We start from the raw sequence: 17,277 nt of genomic DNA on the forward strand, positions 1-17,277 counted from the left end.
ATAAAAAAAATAATTAATTGTTTCCTTTAATAAATTTTATATTGACTCAAAAATCTTACCGAATTTAACCTGATTTGTCTGGACCAAAGGACCTAGGTTCGGAGCAAAACACGAGTCATAAGGGTTCCGTTTTTCATTTTTTTGTACGGAACCATAAAATATGGTGGACTGTTTACTGTTAGTTGTCGTCTTGTCAACGTAAATATGTCTACAGAGAATATTATAAGACTCATTTTCGAAAAAAATAGAGAAACGAAAAAAAATAATTTATTGACTAAACTAAAACTACAACACAACAGTTATGATTTGGATAACATTTTCAACACTTTTTAGCGATAACATGAATCAATATTTATAAGTATCATACGAAAGTCTATGTCTTGTCTTAAATAAACAAGAATGATCTAAAATCTGGCACGACAATGTTTTCCAAGACATAAAATTTCATTAGGTAATATAGTCATTCCCACGGATTATCGGAAAACGTATCATTCATCACATCTTTCATTTTATGAAATTTCTTCGTATTCATCCTACTTTCTATTCCACCTTCCACAGTTTCGCCTTTATTAAAATCATCAGATATTATAATTGGCTTGAATTCTTCAATATTTTTCAACGGAAAACTGCTGGCGTGATTCGTTTTAGCTTTTTGGACAACTTTGTTCGGGTAATATACATATTTTACACCATTCACAATTCTATATCTTTGATTATTTGATTTTCTTCTGTTGCTTGCACCCAAAATTTGATTTATCCAGTAAAGATAGACATTTTGCAGAACATCCATAATTCCTCGCTTTTTCCTCGACTTTACTTTTCCATTGTTAATATCTTTATTATTATATGTTACAGTTGGTATTATATATGATATAATTGGTTCGTTTTCTAATTTATCATGTTTATCTTTTCTTTTGATGATGGATCTACTCTGCCATTGTCCGTTAGCGTCGTATCCGCCTGCGCCTCCGTAATCTTGTCCACCTGAATGAAAATTAGTTGCTTCATTTATTGTTTCATGATACTATTAATTGGTTATTAAATTATGGGTATTATACCTGCTGGCATCCATGCCCCTCCTCCGCCGCCGCCGGCAGCCCAGCCCTGGCAACAATAGGGTAGAATAAACGTCTATTACACCACTTTCTGATTAAATATTAAATTGCAATCTGACAGATAAAACTAACTACTAAATAAATCTTCCCGACTAGTTAGTTCTATCCAACACTTGTGAAACACAATTTTCTGTATGTTAGCTAAAAACTTTATGATACTTTAACAGCAATCGGTAAAATCTTAAGTGTAGAAGGTAAAGTCTTAAGTGTAGATAAAAGAATAATATGTCTATGGTTTTAAGAGTGAGATGTAATTGCGCTGCGCTCTATCAACTGAATAACGCAGTGCCACAACTGCAGTGCTACAAGTACAGTTGACATACGTCAATGTAAAAAAAAAACGTAATTTATGTACTCTGTGTTAAGGCCATGCAACAGTACGGCTGAAATTAATCATCATATCTTCGACTATTTAATTAACAAATTCGCAACGTAATCATAATGCACAATACGATATTTATTTGAATACCGCAATAATATACTTTTTATTATATAAGAATTTATAAGAAATGAATGGCAAGAGGTAAACGTGAAGAAAGAAAGAAAGAACTATATAGGTACTTACAGCATCTCCACCTCCACTCCCTCCTCCAATACCTTTTTTCTCCAAGATCTTCATCAAAAGCATCATCTGAAATAAATAAACAACTTACTTTCGCATTTTCAAAATTTCAAGGGAGACGCAACTTTGGCAGCAGATAGGTGACAAAAAGCATTCCAAAAAATGTTTGGGGTTAAGCAGGCAAAATAACATTCAAACTTGCATCGTGTATTTCTTACGCTGGTAATGGCGACTTCGCGGTTTCAAAGCCCCGAATACAACACACGCAAGAAAAAGACAAAATAATACATAATTTAGAAGAACTTACTTTTGAAATCATGAAAGACATCATGCTAAACATCATTCCTTTAAACGACATCATTCCCATCATACCCATCATCGCCGGCACCATCTGAGAAGTATAACATGTGAGTTTCTTTACGGACTAGACAGATAGATAGATAGATAAACTCTTTATCACACCATTCACAAAGGAGTTATAAGTTACAACAAGATATTCAAACATATAAATTACAAGAAACTAGAATAATATTCTAATTGCTGAAGCATTGGCTAAATAAGCTTCCAGCCATTTAGTCATGGGATATATCAACTAGACTAGTTCATGTGCTGATCTCATAGACTGGCTTCTACCGCAAAAGGTTAAAAAACATACAAACATGAACTTCTTCTTCTTCTACAGTAGGTAATTTACAAATGTTATGAAAAAGTATGGTATTTAACGGCAAACGACCAAACGAGTCACCTGATGATATGGACCTCTGACAAGAAACTATGACTAGTAGTATCTAGGGTTATAGGGTATCACAGGAACTTCTGCCAAGAAACTATTGCACTACCAGGAGAGTATCATAGGAGAGTTATCGGTCTTTCAACATGTTTCTAGAAAGTTCCAATGTGGTATCGGATCGGATATGCTTAAAAAAAGAATTCTGTTGACTAACCATCATTAATTTCATTTTCATACACATCATAGCCATCATCATCATTTTCTTCTTGCCACCGTCATCGTGATCGTGACCACCGCCGTGCCCCATACCGCCGCCCCCACCGCCCTTTCGTTTCTTTCTTCCCACGAATCCGTCCACTAAAATTGTATCAGACATGCGAGACACTTTTTTACAAAACATTATGAGTTTGTACGTCACATCTGTTGATTTCAATTCATTACACCTTAACTTTATTAGCACGCTCGGCTTCGCGTTGTGCGTAAATCTCGCCTTGTATGTACAATATTTTTATTTAAATAACATCATTTATAACATTAAAATCAATGTTATTTGAGACGCTTGTTTCATAAAGTCTTACTGAATGACTATGTACTATAATTGACTCGTCTGATTCTCTCCTCGATTGATTGATCTACTATAATTGACTTACTGAATGACTATGTACTAATGTACTATAAATGACTTAAAGTACTGATTTTTTTTTATTATGATTGTGTTTCTAAGAAAATAACACCATTATATTTATAAAATGTTTTGTAAATAAGTACAGAAAACAGCTGTATATTATGAGGCCAATTCTTTTTTAAATATAATTTAATTTTTTTATTATTGTCAAATGTGTAAGTAATTGGAATCAATGTGAATAGGATTTACTTTTCAATTTGCGATTTTACAATTAAAACTAATGTTATATACAAAAATGGTAACATAAATAAAGCATAATATAAGTATATTTAGTATAAGTAACTTTATTGTATAAATTATTGTATAAGTATTATGTAACTTCATTTTGTAAAACCTATGACAAAAATGACGTATGCCTTATGGCGGGACATAGAGAAGCTCATTCCAATGTATTATACCTATTACGAAACCTGTGTTCACGAAATAAACGAATTGAATTGAATGGAATATTATCAAAAACTGCTATGCACCCGCCATGCATTCGCTAATGTGTTAAATAATCTTACCTGAATTTGGAACCGATATATTTTTTCCCAGAGCACTGAACTTTATGATATGACTATCAAAGAACTTATCAATAGCATCATCGATCAAAAAGGATAATTTTTCAGAATTGTTGTCTTCTATAACATCATCTTCATGTGTGTTAATATTTGTTGCATTTAGTTTAACTGAAACAATTCAATAACTTTTTATGATAAGATTTTGATTATGGTTTATGGTTGTTGTGTAGTAGCCCTACCTTGGGAATATCGGAATAAAGAATACCCTATATCACTCAGGAGTAATATAGCTTCTTACTGGTGAAACAATTTTGGTAATTGATTTAGTAGTTCCGAAGATTATATCTACACAAAAACCTACAACCACTTTTTCTTACATTTTTATTGATGAAATGACATAGTAAATTTTAAATTTAAATAAATAGAAAAAAGAAATCCTTTGACAAAAAAAGTTACCCAGTTTTTTACTACTTAGGGTGAGTAGTGGTCAAAAGTCGGTATTCTATCTAGACAATATATACATCTATACATATAATAAAACTCTTAAGTAGGCTATATGTCTGTACATAGGAGATAATAAAGAAAAATAATTATTGGGGGTCTTTATGGGCCTATAAGAAGCCAAAACAATATTTTTTAGACTTTTTTGTTTATATGTTTGTTTGCATATCTCGCAAAAAATACTAGATGAAATTTGATGCGGTTTGCACAATTGTAAAGGAGATAGTCTAAATTAAAATCTGGTATTCATCGTAATACATTGCTTAGAACCCGAGGTATTGATTAAAATAATTTCTGAGCACACACATAATATACGCGGGCGAAGCCGCGGTTAAAAGCGAGTGTTTTGAAAAATTGCACATAAGTGTAATCATTATTTTTCTGCTTAGGCTAAGCCATTGTGGAAATTAAGATTAACATTGTTATTTATTCAGTTTATGAATATAGCCAAAGATATCAGTGTCATAATATTGGTCCTGAAAAAATTTGCCAAGCTGACACGTCAAGAAGAACATTTAAAACTACTTATAACATTTAAAACTTACCAAATTTCACGTAATTGCCAATAACAGATACCTCACGCAGCTTATTCAATTCCTTCAAATAAACTAATGTCTTTTTCTGAAGACATGAATACGATAGATATAAAAAACAATCGGTGTAAACTCCGTCGAAAATTTCTGATAATCTACCATCGTCCTCCATTATTGTATTGCTATTTGAATCGTTTATATGTAAATTTCTGTCATTCTTTTCTGATATCACTGAAGCGTCAATCAAAATTATTACCAAAAGTTCTATAATTACTTTATTTAAAACCATTTTGTGGAGATATAATGAAGAGAAATGAGAAACAAATGAAACACCTAGCACTGTGACATTGCTATTTATTTTTGCATTGTTACTAGGTTTCAAGGTTAGAGGACACGGTATGGAGATGAAAACTATTAATCTTCTAGTTAGAAGTTAACTTTGTGGTGAATTACGGATGTCAATGTAATGTCGGTACAGTCGCCTGGTTAATTCATAACCCCTTTCTCAATAAAATTTGCCATAAAATTGGCCATAAAATTTGCTTCATACTGTCGCCTAACTCAGACCCATGCCGGCGCGAATGCGTGAACGTTGCGTAATTAATACGAGTGCTTTTATTTACCGCAATGAACAACCAGCAACGTATACCGAATTCGCTGATGTTTGGGAAACTGTTCGATGACAGTGTGGAGCCGGCATTAAACCCAAGGCCAAGGCCAATAGCTACGAACACGGCACAAACTTTGGTAGAAATGGGTTTTATTTTGTTTTTTTCGTTATTTTCTCGATGGTTCTTTCAAAATGCTAATTAAGAGATTTAAAGAGCGTTATAATATAGTATGATAGAACATTTTGGATGCCGACGACCGTGCGAAGTGGAGACTAAAAAGTAGGAAAGCTAGGAAAGGAAAGCTGGGCTCCGACCCTCAGAGGAAGAGACCGGGACAATACTCAGATAAGAGACATTTTGAAATCTCACGCAATTTTTTGCGTGAAAATTTGACTCGTGACGACTGTAATGTACTTACTAAAGTACTTCAAGCTAAAGTTCCTACTATCACACTTTATGTTATTTGAAATTGACAGAAACAAACAAAGAAACATACGTTCGCTTAAAGTATACTTTAACTTTTTTATTTTACAAGTTTTGATTTAGATAATGTATTATGTTAAGCATAAATGGTGCACTCAGAACCATCTCCCAACGAAGGAACTAGTGAACTGATTTTTTTCACGAGATCTCTCTGACGACAACAGAAGCTTGTGCAAAAATGACAATTGTGTTAACTTTTCTTAGTATGGGACAAATTTGTCTTAACTTCATGGATGTTAAATAAAACCCCACAAGTTTATTCAAAGATCTTTTTTTTTTCAGATAACTGTAGAGATAAAAGTTACACATATGATATAAGTAAACAAATTATTTGGTTCAAGAAAAATAAATGAAGACTATCACAGTTAAAATACCGCTTAGAAAAAAAAAACATAAATTCAGAAACTGACATTGAAAATAATATACATAACGTACATATATAAATAAAAAAAGAGAAGTACATACAAAGCGTGGTATATAATAAATTCACTATAAAATTAGAATGTTATAAAACTAAAACGATATTTAAAAAAATATTAAAATCAATATATACATATATATATATATAATATATACAAAATACGTATAAAAATATGGCTGAAGTATTGGTAAAACTACATAAATATAATGATATATACATAAATGCACCAAACATTAAACACATATTCAAGATAAATATTTTTTATAACTATATTTTGTTATACCAGGGTTAACCCTGGTATAACAAAAAGCAGGTATACTTGGTGCGAATACAGCGGTGGGGATATCGAACAAAAATATTTACAAAATAAAACTAATAAATATAAATACTAACATTTCAATGACAATATATAAAGATATGTATAGAATATGTAAGAATTATGATATAGTTAAAATACTGCTAGAGAAACAAAGAATAGAAAGAAATATTACAGAAGTTTAGATAGAACTCATGACTAAATGCATTGTATTAGTCACAGTTAATTAAAAAGCGAAATAAATAACTTATCATAAAAATAAATAGTCTTAAGATTAACTTCATTTGTAAGATGCACTTTATCGCATCATCCGGAAATCTCTAACAGGTAGAGAATACTATATGGAGTTTAGTCCAACCAATTATGTGCGAAGAAGTTTTAAAGAAATCGACCAAGTGTTTAATACTAACAAGCAGGCAAACAGGCATATGCCTGTGAAAACTTGGGGCCCACCTGATGGGAGGTAGTCCCTACAGCCTATAGATGCTAGCAACACCAGGGATGTCACACGCAATTAACATAATAATTTAACTACTAGTTGTATCGTAAGGCATGTAGCTGTTATATCCTATGGGATCGTATGCTCTTCTGTAACCACCATGGTGGCCATGTTCATGCTCATGATGTTCTTCATGGCTGTGAGAGTGGTGATGGGACACTTCAGGTTTTGTGATGATCTCGTAGGTGGTTGACTTGTGGCCGCCACCACCCTTCAGTCCGACCAATGCAGATAGTAGCAGTGACATCAGAGCAGTCATGAGAGCTTTCCCAGCAAGCAGGGCTAAAGCGCCAAGGGCTGCAGCCGCCAAAGCTCCTGTTGAAAAAAGTTATTATTTATTTGACAAAAGTTCAGGATGTAGGTGCCACTGTTTGTGTACCTGAAGGCCGCGAGGTAGACCAAGGAGTAGATGGCAGGATGACCTCAACAATTTTTTGAAAGATTGTCATACTTTGCCTTGGACTGAGACGGGTGAAAGAATAAGAGGGAGACCTTTGCCCAGCAGTAGGACATTATATCAAAAGGTTAAAAAAATATATATTTATCTTATTATTCCAGAGAAAGGCTTATCGACGTTAACTGTAATAGCGTAACTATAGCAGTGTGTTAATAAGAAGTGTTATCAAAATCATAATAATGGTAAAAAGAAGAAAGAGAAGCGTGTCGATTGAAAATTTTTATCCAATATTTGTATTTATAAATTTATTATATTATCCATTTCAGAGTGCTTTAGTTTAACTACTACTAAATTTTGATGAGTTTACAACATAACTGCTCCATCAACTTCATGTTATGAATGATAAAAATCTTAATAATTATGTTTTATAAACTTTTGATATTACAATAACAGTCGTAGGTATAATCAGGAATGTAACACGGCTTTTGCATTTTATATTCTTAATATTTTTCAATATATCGGTTGTAAAATTTGTGGATATATGTTTACCTTTCATCATCATAGCAGCGGCTAATAAAGCACCACCGCCTCCTTTGCCTCCCCCTAAACCACCACCACCCCCGCCGCCTTTTCTTCCAACAGATTCCCTATCACCCTTAGCCATGTTTAAAGCGTCTTTAGTCGTTTGAGGATCCAAAAGTTTGTATCTCAACGAATGACCGTCCAAGTAATCTTGCAACCGGTACAACAGATATCTATTCAGTTTCTCTTCAGGCTTCCCCGGGAATTGTCTCGATAATTCCGCAGCCATTTCTTCAGGACTTGGACTCGAAGACGTCTGATTTTCTTTTATGATGCTCAGTCCTGGTAAAAGGCCGAGCTCTTCGCGAGAGCTCAATTCTTCTATGAAAGACAGAATGTGGACTTTCAAGCATTTTGAGCTTAAAAGATTTGAACATTCTTTCTGAAGAAGTCTTCCCGTTCTTTCGCTTGAAGAATTTTTTATTTCTGCAGTGGGTTTCAGTTCATTAGGCAGACTTCCATTTTCTATTAGTCCTTTGGTCATATGCACATAACACAATATCACTGTAAGGGTAATACACACATATTTCTTAAACATTTTGTCACTGGTACACTGCACTGGTGGGATTGAAGTCCAAAGTTACTCCGTAAACATTTCGTTCGTCGTTTCGACTGTACTGATCTTGCTATTGCGTTCACAATTTATTTATACTAAAGATAGCATAAAAAGAATACGATAATGGTAAACTTAGAAATGGTAAAAAAAGCAAAATTTTCGATTGCTTCGGCAGCATTGTTACGCGCTACAACTTTCGAACAGTTAGATTGAAAAGAGCTAACGTTTTTCCTCTTGGCTGTATCGAGAGTTAATTTTATTCTTAGTTTCATTTTATAAAAGGTTTTTGTTTTATAACTATTGACTTATGAAAAAAAATTTGATGCCAGAACCCTACTTTTGTTAATTCTATAGTCTTTAATATATATACCTTATGTCCGTTCTAATAATTCCATTCCATATTGCTGAAATTTTTGAAGTCTGTTCAGTAGAATCCCCTCGACATACAAATTCACATGATTACAAACACTTGTTATAAATAACAATCTAAAAGTCTGAGGACTAAGAATTTTATAATATTTTGTAAAGTACATTTTAATTAAATAATTTATTACATATATTTATATTTGTCACTCTCTCTGCATCAGCAATGAGGCAGGGATGACTAATTAGTTTCGAGGGACGATTAATTGATAACTTTATAATCTTCAATAAAATTTGATAACTATATAAATAATTAGCTGCGCCCCGGCGCTTCGCTCTCATGGCAATTTCGGGATAAAAGATACCCTAAGTGTTATTCCAGATTATATTCTACCCGTGTACCAAAGAGTAACAAACATACATCTTCACAAACTTTCGCTTTTGCAATATTAGTAGGATAGTTTATTAAAAACCAGGTCCATATAGGTAGTGGTATTGTTGTAAATATTATGCTTTTTTACTACTATTATATTTAAGGAAAAGAGGACTTTATCTGCGTTCAGTTCAGAATATCGTGAACACTGTCAACATAAATATACCTCTAAAAAAGATTTTAATTTGTATAATTGTCCGTCCGTCGTTTAAGGTAAATACGTTTTCCACTTTTACATTTTGATATCATATTCACTCCGATAAACATCTAGATAATACTTTCACTGTACAATGTTGCGATCGAATAAGTGCCAGAGTTAATGACTATAGCCCAGTGACAATAGCAAGCAGCAAACATTATTATAAGTCATACGAATTGAGTTAGCTCCAAAAAAAAATTAAAACTAATCTTAATTATAAATACAAAAGTAAGTTTGTTTGTTACCTCTTCAAGCTCTATCTACTCAACCAATCTTCTTGAAATTTTGCATACATGTAGTGTGAAGTATGGAGAAGTACAGAGGCTACCTTTTATGTCGGACAAATAACTGTTCCCGTGGGGAAAAACGACCGAAACCGCAGGCAAAAGCTGGTCTGAAATAAATGAGCAAGTGAAACATCTCAATTTTACATGCAAATGTATTACCACCCACACCTGTCTGACCGTCCTAGTTAAACAAATAGGTTATAGACAACTTACTAAACAGCGCGATGACATGAGTCAAATGAAATGAGTGTATGTATTTTTTACTTAGTTTCTTATGGCCGTTATGACGACACCGTTAAATTTAAGAGCTAGGCTCTTTTGTTGTTTGGCCCAATGTTTCTCTTCCGTCTCTCTCTCTCCATCAAATTAAATTCAAAATTCAAATCATTTATTCAGAAATTAGACCTACACAGGCACTTTTTCACGTCAATTTTTTTTATTAAATAGTAATTTCTCACAAGCTACAAACTACTGGTCGTTTATATATCGTTTTCCTGGTTCCTTCATCACTAGTCATTCTACCCCTTGATACGACATGACCCGCTTAATTTTTTGCAAGCAAGGTAGTTGAAAATGGTTTTTAAAGTTAGTACGTTATTTTAAGTCGTCAATACAAAGAAATCAGTGATGGATTTCTATTGTACGATGGCGACAACGATGTATTTATACGTTTGAAATTGATACATTACACATATAATAATTGTCAAAATATTCCACATTTGAACTGAACCGTGGTATATGGAAGATAATTTTGGTGGTTAATGTGAAATTTGATCACCAACGGTCCACTGATTTTGTTCTAAGAAATCGGAGTAATATGATGACATAGAATGGGTGATAAAAGCTATATCCTATTGCTGAGTGTTCCGTTGTTTTATATAGGGTTTGACACTGACTTGATTTACGTCGAAATTACATACATTTTCTGCGTTGTTATGTGTTTATCCATCGATGGTTATAATTATAAATATACGAAAACAAGACTATTTGGTAGTAAAGCCGGAAAATTATATCTGCCCTTTATCTCTATGATTAATTTATTCTGTAGTGATTTACTGCAGATATACAAGAGTGTATCTACTTATGTGTGGTTCCCGACCTAGAATAGGGTAGCTGCCATCAAGTCAAATCAATCACGTGGTCGACGTCAATATTACAGAGGTCGCCGTAACGCGACTGAGCAACATGGCATGGTGTGGCTCTAACGCGTTAATGTCGCCTGACACAGACAAATCGAATAAGATTCTTAGAGTAACATTGCAAGTATCGTATTGTATGTGTATTTCTTTTTATTCATCGCTAATTCTGCGCCTAATAAGGTGTTTTGAACGTTGAAATTTTAAATTATCTGATATTCCTTTCGAATATGACTTTTTCAATCAGATATATTGCCTACATCAAATTGATTTATGGTTTATAGGAATGAAAAGTCGTTTTAGCGATCCCAGGTGGCAAAAGCAATAAATTGATTTATAAAATTCAGCACATACCATTTCTAGTTGAATTTAATATTTCGATTTCTGTGTATTGTCACGGGACGCTAAATCGAAACAAAAAGACTGTCACAATCTAGACGCAGCGAGATGTGGCCAATTCCAAAATGAAAGTTCCATTACCTATTTTAAGTACTTTCGTTTTTAACCGGCAACTTCACGTTTAGCTTATATTAATCAGGATGCAAAATCAGCCAAGTACGAGTCACACATTGAGGGTTCTTTATTAACAAGATTACTGTGAACAGACTGGACAGACAAAGTAATATTTCTATTCCTATCCTAAAGTTTTTACTAACACTCACATCGCATACGCATACTCAATATCGCATACGGATCTGAAATGTAAAGCTTCTTCTAATATAATAATGAAAATTAATACGAAAACATCGGCACAGAATTATCTGTGGCGTCATACAGATCCTGTAGCCTGCAGGTGGTAGGACCAATGAGTAACAGGGAGTTATAGCGAATATTCCACCGACACGAGGATAGCTCTTATGCCGGCAACATACTATCGTCGAACTCGGGCAAATACCGAACCGAATGCGTGAATATTGCGTAATTTAATGAGAGATTTTATGTGTGAAAAAAGTGAAAACCAAGCAATGTATATTGAATAAGTTCGGTTAACTGCAACGCAATAGGGCAGCAATAAATATGCAGAATGCATACATTTACTGGACAGGTTTTAGTAAAAATATTATACTATTTAAAAAATATATCAAAAAATATATTTTATCTGGAAATTCTTACGAAGCCTAGAAAATTAAGAGCAAGGGCAAAGCTATCGAACCAATTAAAAATTAAACAATCGAAATAATTCATTTTTTTATTAATATTCCAGTGCAGATACCAGATAGGTAAAGACAACAATGACGCGTAAATAAAAAAATATAATAATTATTAACATGGAATAGAACGACAATAATTAAATATGAAAAACAAACTGGATACAATAATAATACTTACACAGTCTTTGGGTCGATTCAGGAATACATAATACCTATATAATTATTTAAATTATCATAATATTCTAATAAAAATACGTACAAAAAAAAGCATAAATGCGTTACTTTTGCTATAACTAAATTAGGAAGGAAGTAAACAAACATAAATAGCGATTTAATATCTATAAAAAATATGGTTTATACTTTTGAATAAAATAATTACTAATAAATAACACAATTATATAAATTAAAAAACAAAATTGAAAAAAAATTGGAACAGCTTATTATTTTTTCAATGCGAAGTAATTTTTCTTCAAGTATTTGAAAAATAAATATATATATACAATAATAGAGACTAGGTAGCAATAACTCAAAATATAGCATAAATAGTGATGGAAACTTATATAATATTAAATGCAAAGTGACTTAAAATAAAATAAATTGCACTATTTAGATAATTTGAAGAAAATACAACATAATATGTATATGACATATGTATAATATGTAAATAATTAATTTTGATTTAAATTATGAACAGTCGTAATTTTCATTAGAAATATATAAATAGAAAATTATTATTCATAGATACTAAAATAAATATACATAATATCACATTAGCAAAAAACATTTAAGTATATTTTTGTACCTATAATATAATACTAAAAATAAATTAAAAAACAGCCAAATCACTTGAAGAAAATCCTATTAAAAACTATTTCATAAATAAGTACAGTCAACAGCACATCAACCTACCCAAATCCATTGCAAACTGGCTCTATTACCGCGCCATGTTTACGTAGGGTAACTTGATGTGCTATAACTACCTATGTTAAATTGATTAACGTCTAGTATTAATGCTCCGTCCATATCCTGAGTGGCCATAACCGCCTACATCTTCATGGGCCGTTGAGTGTGAGTGGGTATGGCTGTATATAGGTTTGGAGACAATTTCGTATGTCGTGGACTTTTGTCCCCCGGATAGGGACTTGATGCCAATAATGGCGGACAGGAGCAGGGACATTAATGCCGTCATCAGAGCCTTGCCAGCAAGGAGAGCCAGTGCGCCTAATCCTATTGACATCAAGGTACCTGGGGAAAAATGTCTTGGTTAATACATAATTTATATTGCTATATTTTCTTATATGGATGAGAAGGTAGGCCATTGTCTTCGGCTAACGTGCCGTAACTAGATTGATACTTTTAAGCATTTTTTTCGTTTTTTAAATTGTCATGTTTGACACAGGTTTTTATTGTCGTCAGAGAGATCTTGTGTCATTCAACTTGTATCAAAAAATTATGAACGTGCAGTAAGCCGTTGAGGAGCGCTCGTTGGGAGCAGATTCCGGTCGACCAATCAGGTCTTAATCATCACAATAAATACATTATTATGCAAACTAAACATTGAAACCGAAATGTCGAAATGTGTAACTTTTTGAGAAATTAAATATATAATTTGACGTGAAAAAGTGCCTGCGAAGTTCTAATTTCTGAACAAATATAATATAGATACATATTCTCTAAACAAATCCATATCATCGAATAATTTGATTTGGATAATATGGACTATGGAGTGCTCAAATTCCAGGGCTTACTACACGCAACAATACAATGGTACCTACGATCATTTGATGATCATTAAGCTAAATATGGCTGAAGGAGAGCTAAAAATCGACCTCTCACGACTTGGACAAGTGCAATGGGTTATGATGATGACGGGAATCACCTCGTGCTTGACAGAAGAATGGTGCAAAAAATATGATTATATAGCCAGTCGAAAAATTTCTAGTCATTCCACTGTAATGGCTGAAGAGATTCAAATGAAATAAATATTTATATATACTACCAACAATGTACGAATTATTTATTATTTACGAATTCGTAAAATTGGTATCGATCTCATTGGTCTATTTAAAGAAACAATTCCACAGTTTTGAATGATTTTACAACTTTCTTAATTGAGATTTAAGTTTTAATATAAACAATATTTTTAAACATTTATGTTTAAGAGTACAAATCTAAAGTTCATACTCGTATCTATGTGGGAAAAAAAGCGTAGATTTTTTAAGTGTGTGTACCTATGGGGAAAGTGTATCCCTGGGGAATAATTTATTTTAACCCGCGTAAGCAGTTAAATAAACATGTATAACTGAATGAGTTTAGTTTTAATTTGTTTATATTTAATTATATCGTCATTATTTTATCGTCTTCTATTCAGTGCATACAATTTGAACTAAACTTCCATTATAATTCTAAGTCACATAACGAACACAAATTATTTTCTACATTTCCTACTAAAATCCTTAGCTAATGGCGTTAGTGAAATAATTCAATCCAGGATGTTCACTGCGAGCTACTCAAAGCGGTGGTGGTCAAGTGGTTAAGACAGCCGTTCAAGTCGCCTAAAGGCATCTGACATGACTTTTACAACTACCTACCGCGTCTAGTGGTAAGTAATCGTATACACACACACAGATTGTGGACTTGTCAACCAGTGACGATGCTTTCATTTACCGGAAGCAAATGGTAGTCAATAAAAACTACTACACATGAGTCAGTTTGGTATACAAACTTATATGACATGAGTACGATTCGAACCTGGGAGCTCTCGATTACAGGCGGACAAGTAAAATAAAATCTCGTAAAATAGTAACATACCTTTGAACAACATTCCAATAGCCAAAAGTCCGCCCATTCCTCCCTTTTTGCCTCCCCCCAGACCGCCCTTACCCCTTGCTTCACTCATCAGAGCCCTAGCTTCCTCACTGGAGTTTTCATCCAAAAGTCTAAACCTCATTGTATGACTCTCCAAGTAACTTCCCAATTTGTACAACAAATATTTGTCTAATCTATCCTCAGGCTTATTCAGAGACCTTGCCAATTCAGTTGCAAACTCTTCTGCCTTGCTGTCATTCTCTTTACTTTCTTTCACTAAGCTGACTCCTGGCAAGAGTCTCAACTCTTCTTTAGCACTGAGTTTATCTAACATTGCTATAGCTTCAATTTTCAAACAAGTAGGACTAAAGATTCCATTGCTGCAATCCTTTCCAAAAGTCCGCGCGGCAGTTTCCAAAGTGTGTTCATTTTTTTTCGAATCACTAATTTCAGGACTCGGCAATGCTAAGGCTGAAGCCACAAACACTAATGCAAATAATTTATACATTATAACACACTAGAACACGTGTGTGTTGAATCGGATACTGTTACAGTTTGATAACGCGATTGTGGATCTCCGCTTTTATATGTCTCACTATAGAGTCTTATGTCAATTATATTTTCATAGAAGACTGATTGCAAAAAGTCGCCCTAGATACATGCTGATTTGAACCGTATTGATTATGGTATTGGGTGTTGATTTGTATGATTTTTGGAGTTAAGTACAGCCGTGTATGGTGTCGATTTGGTTTTGAATTAAGTAGTTAACTTTTACGTGATGTTACTATTCGAATTTCAGCTTTTATATTTTCTATTTGCTTTTAGTATCAAATATCTAGTCATTCATACAGATTTTTTAAAGTAAATTTAAGTTATGCTGACAAATGATGATTATTTAATACATTTAGTTGATTCTTGTCAAATGATTGTCATCGATAATATACATAGAGCTTATTACTACAAGACCTAATCGAAAATAAATTGAACAAAAATCAGCTAAAATTTGTTCTTAATCTGGACTTCTCTGCGATCCATGTATACAGCTCACAGGAAACATAGAAGATATGAAGTTCTTTATGATGAAGAAGACGAAACAGATGACTAGTAAAGAAACTGCAGTTAAGACATTCTTACGTATAATAGGCTAATATAAGGCTATGGTAGTTACAAATACTACCTGTATTTGTAACTACCATAGCCATCTCACAATTAAATACTTAAAATATCATTTCTAAAAGCAAAATATAAAAATTTGGTCATGGTCTGGAGGATCTCGACGTTTTATTTCTATATTCATAATTACCTACAAGATAATAATTTTATGAATAACACTTTATTAATTACAAATTTTACTTGTTTTGTGATAGTATTCTTTAAACTAGCAGATTTTGTAAAGTAGGGACGCGTTTTCATGATACACAAAATCGTAAGTCCCTACCGACAAATGTATCCTTATTACATAGTTATTTTGTAAAATATTACTCACCTTTCATCATCATAGCCATAGCAATCAAACCCCCCATACCGCCTTTCTTGCCTCCCATTGATAAAGGACTCTTTGCCCGTGCTTCTCCAATCACATTCCTAGCTTCTTCAGCGGCTCCATCATCTAGAAGTCTCAGTTTCACTGCATGAGTATCCAAAAACATCCCAACATGATACAACAGAACCTTGTCAAGTCTTTCATCAGAATCAACGGTTAATGACCTCGCTAGCTCATTTGCAATTAACTCAGCCTTCGAATCACTTTTCTCCTTTATCAGACTAACACCAGGAATCAGCGTCAACTCATCCTTGCTGTTCAACTTTTCAAACAGCGTAATGGCTCCGATCTTTAAACACGTTGGCCTGAATATTCCATTTGTGCAATCCTTCTTAAAAATTTTGTACGTTGGTTCAGTTTCAGGATTTGGCTTTGCGAAAGCATATGATATTATTGCAATTATTATGATAATTTTATACATATTGAATGTCACGCGTCCAACGCGGTCAGTTGGTGATAGAACTATGAATATCCATGGTGTTGACACCCTTTTATATTATATGTTTTGTGGTTGGATGATTACTCCAGGCTAGCGCGTGGCTTGGTCTGCTATTTGATTTTTTACAAACATAATAACATAATCTGCTAAATCATTTGTAGTTTTATCATAGTCTTTATTAGCTTGAACGCAAGATCTATAATCATTTGTTGTGGTATCTACATGACACGCAAATGTAAGTTTGCTTATATTCAAATTTTCATAGGATCGTTAGTAGAATGAGTGCGGTGGCAACAATTCGTGTGGAAAATGATTCTCTATAGCATTGATAGTATGGTCGATTTTATATAAATTTTGATTTATCAAACTTTTAATTTTGTCAGCAGCTGACAGCTGTCCATAAACTTTATATTGTGTGAAAATC

At 33.2% G+C, this 17,277-nt stretch overlaps 3 protein-coding genes across 4 annotated transcripts; all 3 read right to left on the minus strand.

Annotated features, from left to right (window-relative positions):
* Window positions 1-280: 280 nt before the first annotated feature.
* On the minus strand, window positions 281-16,841 carry LOC128680537 (uncharacterized). Of its 2 annotated transcripts, none has more exons than XM_053763758.1 (7): window positions 16,358-16,841; window positions 3,599-3,763; window positions 2,622-2,764; window positions 1,985-2,068; window positions 1,681-1,746; window positions 1,059-1,104; window positions 281-984 (listed from the first exon to the last, which is right to left on the minus strand). In XM_053763758.1, the coding sequence occupies exons 1-7, from the start codon at window positions 16,833-16,835 to the stop codon at window positions 461-463; spliced, it is 1,506 nt and encodes a 501-aa protein (XP_053619733.1). In that variant the 5' UTR covers window positions 16,836-16,841; the 3' UTR covers window positions 281-460. The 2 variants fall into 2 exon arrangements, with proteins under 2 accessions (XP_053619733.1, XP_053619734.1); XM_053763759.1 differs by lacking the exon at window positions 16,358-16,841 and adding an exon at window positions 4,642-4,937.
* LOC128680538 (uncharacterized) lies at window positions 6,653-8,545 on the minus strand. Its single transcript, XM_053763760.1, has 2 exons — window positions 7,906-8,545; window positions 6,653-7,274 (listed from the first exon to the last, which is right to left on the minus strand). Exons 1-2 carry the CDS (start codon window positions 8,474-8,476, stop codon window positions 6,988-6,990), a joined length of 858 nt encoding a protein of 285 aa, XP_053619735.1. The 5' UTR covers window positions 8,477-8,545; the 3' UTR covers window positions 6,653-6,987.
* Window positions 12,718-15,429, minus strand: LOC128680540 (uncharacterized). Its single transcript, XM_053763763.2, has 2 exons — window positions 14,875-15,429; window positions 12,718-13,308 (listed from the first exon to the last, which is right to left on the minus strand). The coding sequence occupies exons 1-2, from the start codon at window positions 15,377-15,379 to the stop codon at window positions 13,058-13,060; spliced, it is 756 nt and encodes a 251-aa protein (XP_053619738.1). The 5' UTR covers window positions 15,380-15,429; the 3' UTR covers window positions 12,718-13,057.
* Window positions 16,842-17,277: the final 436 nt, after the last annotated feature.

The sequence above is a fragment of the Plodia interpunctella genome, chromosome 24, assembly GCF_027563975.2.
Source record: "Plodia interpunctella isolate USDA-ARS_2022_Savannah chromosome 24, ilPloInte3.2, whole genome shotgun sequence".
Lineage (NCBI taxonomy): Eukaryota > Metazoa > Arthropoda > Insecta > Lepidoptera > Pyralidae > Plodia > Plodia interpunctella.

Excerpts from the sequence above, each read along its gene's own strand:
- LOC128680538 (XM_053763760.1), bottom strand. The coding sequence starts at position 8,476 with ATGTTTAAGAAATATGTGTGTATTACCCTTACAGTGATATTGTGTTAT. Across the intron at positions 7,275-7,905 it reads CGCTGCTATGATGATGAAAG|GAGCTTTGGCGGCTGCAGCC; the intron begins GTAAACATATAT and ends TTTTTTCAACAG.
- LOC128680540 (XM_053763763.2), bottom strand. The coding sequence starts at position 15,379 with ATGTATAAATTATTTGCATTAGTGTTTGTGGCTTCAGCCTTAGCATTG. Across the intron at positions 13,309-14,874 it reads TATTGGAATGTTGTTCAAAG|GTACCTTGATGTCAATAGGA; the intron begins GTATGTTACTAT and ends ATTTTTCCCCAG.
- LOC128680537 (XM_053763758.1), bottom strand. The coding sequence starts at position 16,835 with ATGTATAAAATTATCATAATAATTGCAATAATATCATATGCTTTCGCA. Across the intron at positions 3,764-16,357 it reads TATGGCTATGATGATGAAAG|TTAAACTAAATGCAACAAAT; the intron begins GTGAGTAATATT and ends GAATTGTTTCAG. Across the intron at positions 2,069-2,621 it reads TGAAAATGAAATTAATGATG|ATGGTGCCGGCGATGATGGG; the intron begins GTTAGTCAACAG and ends TATACTTCTCAG.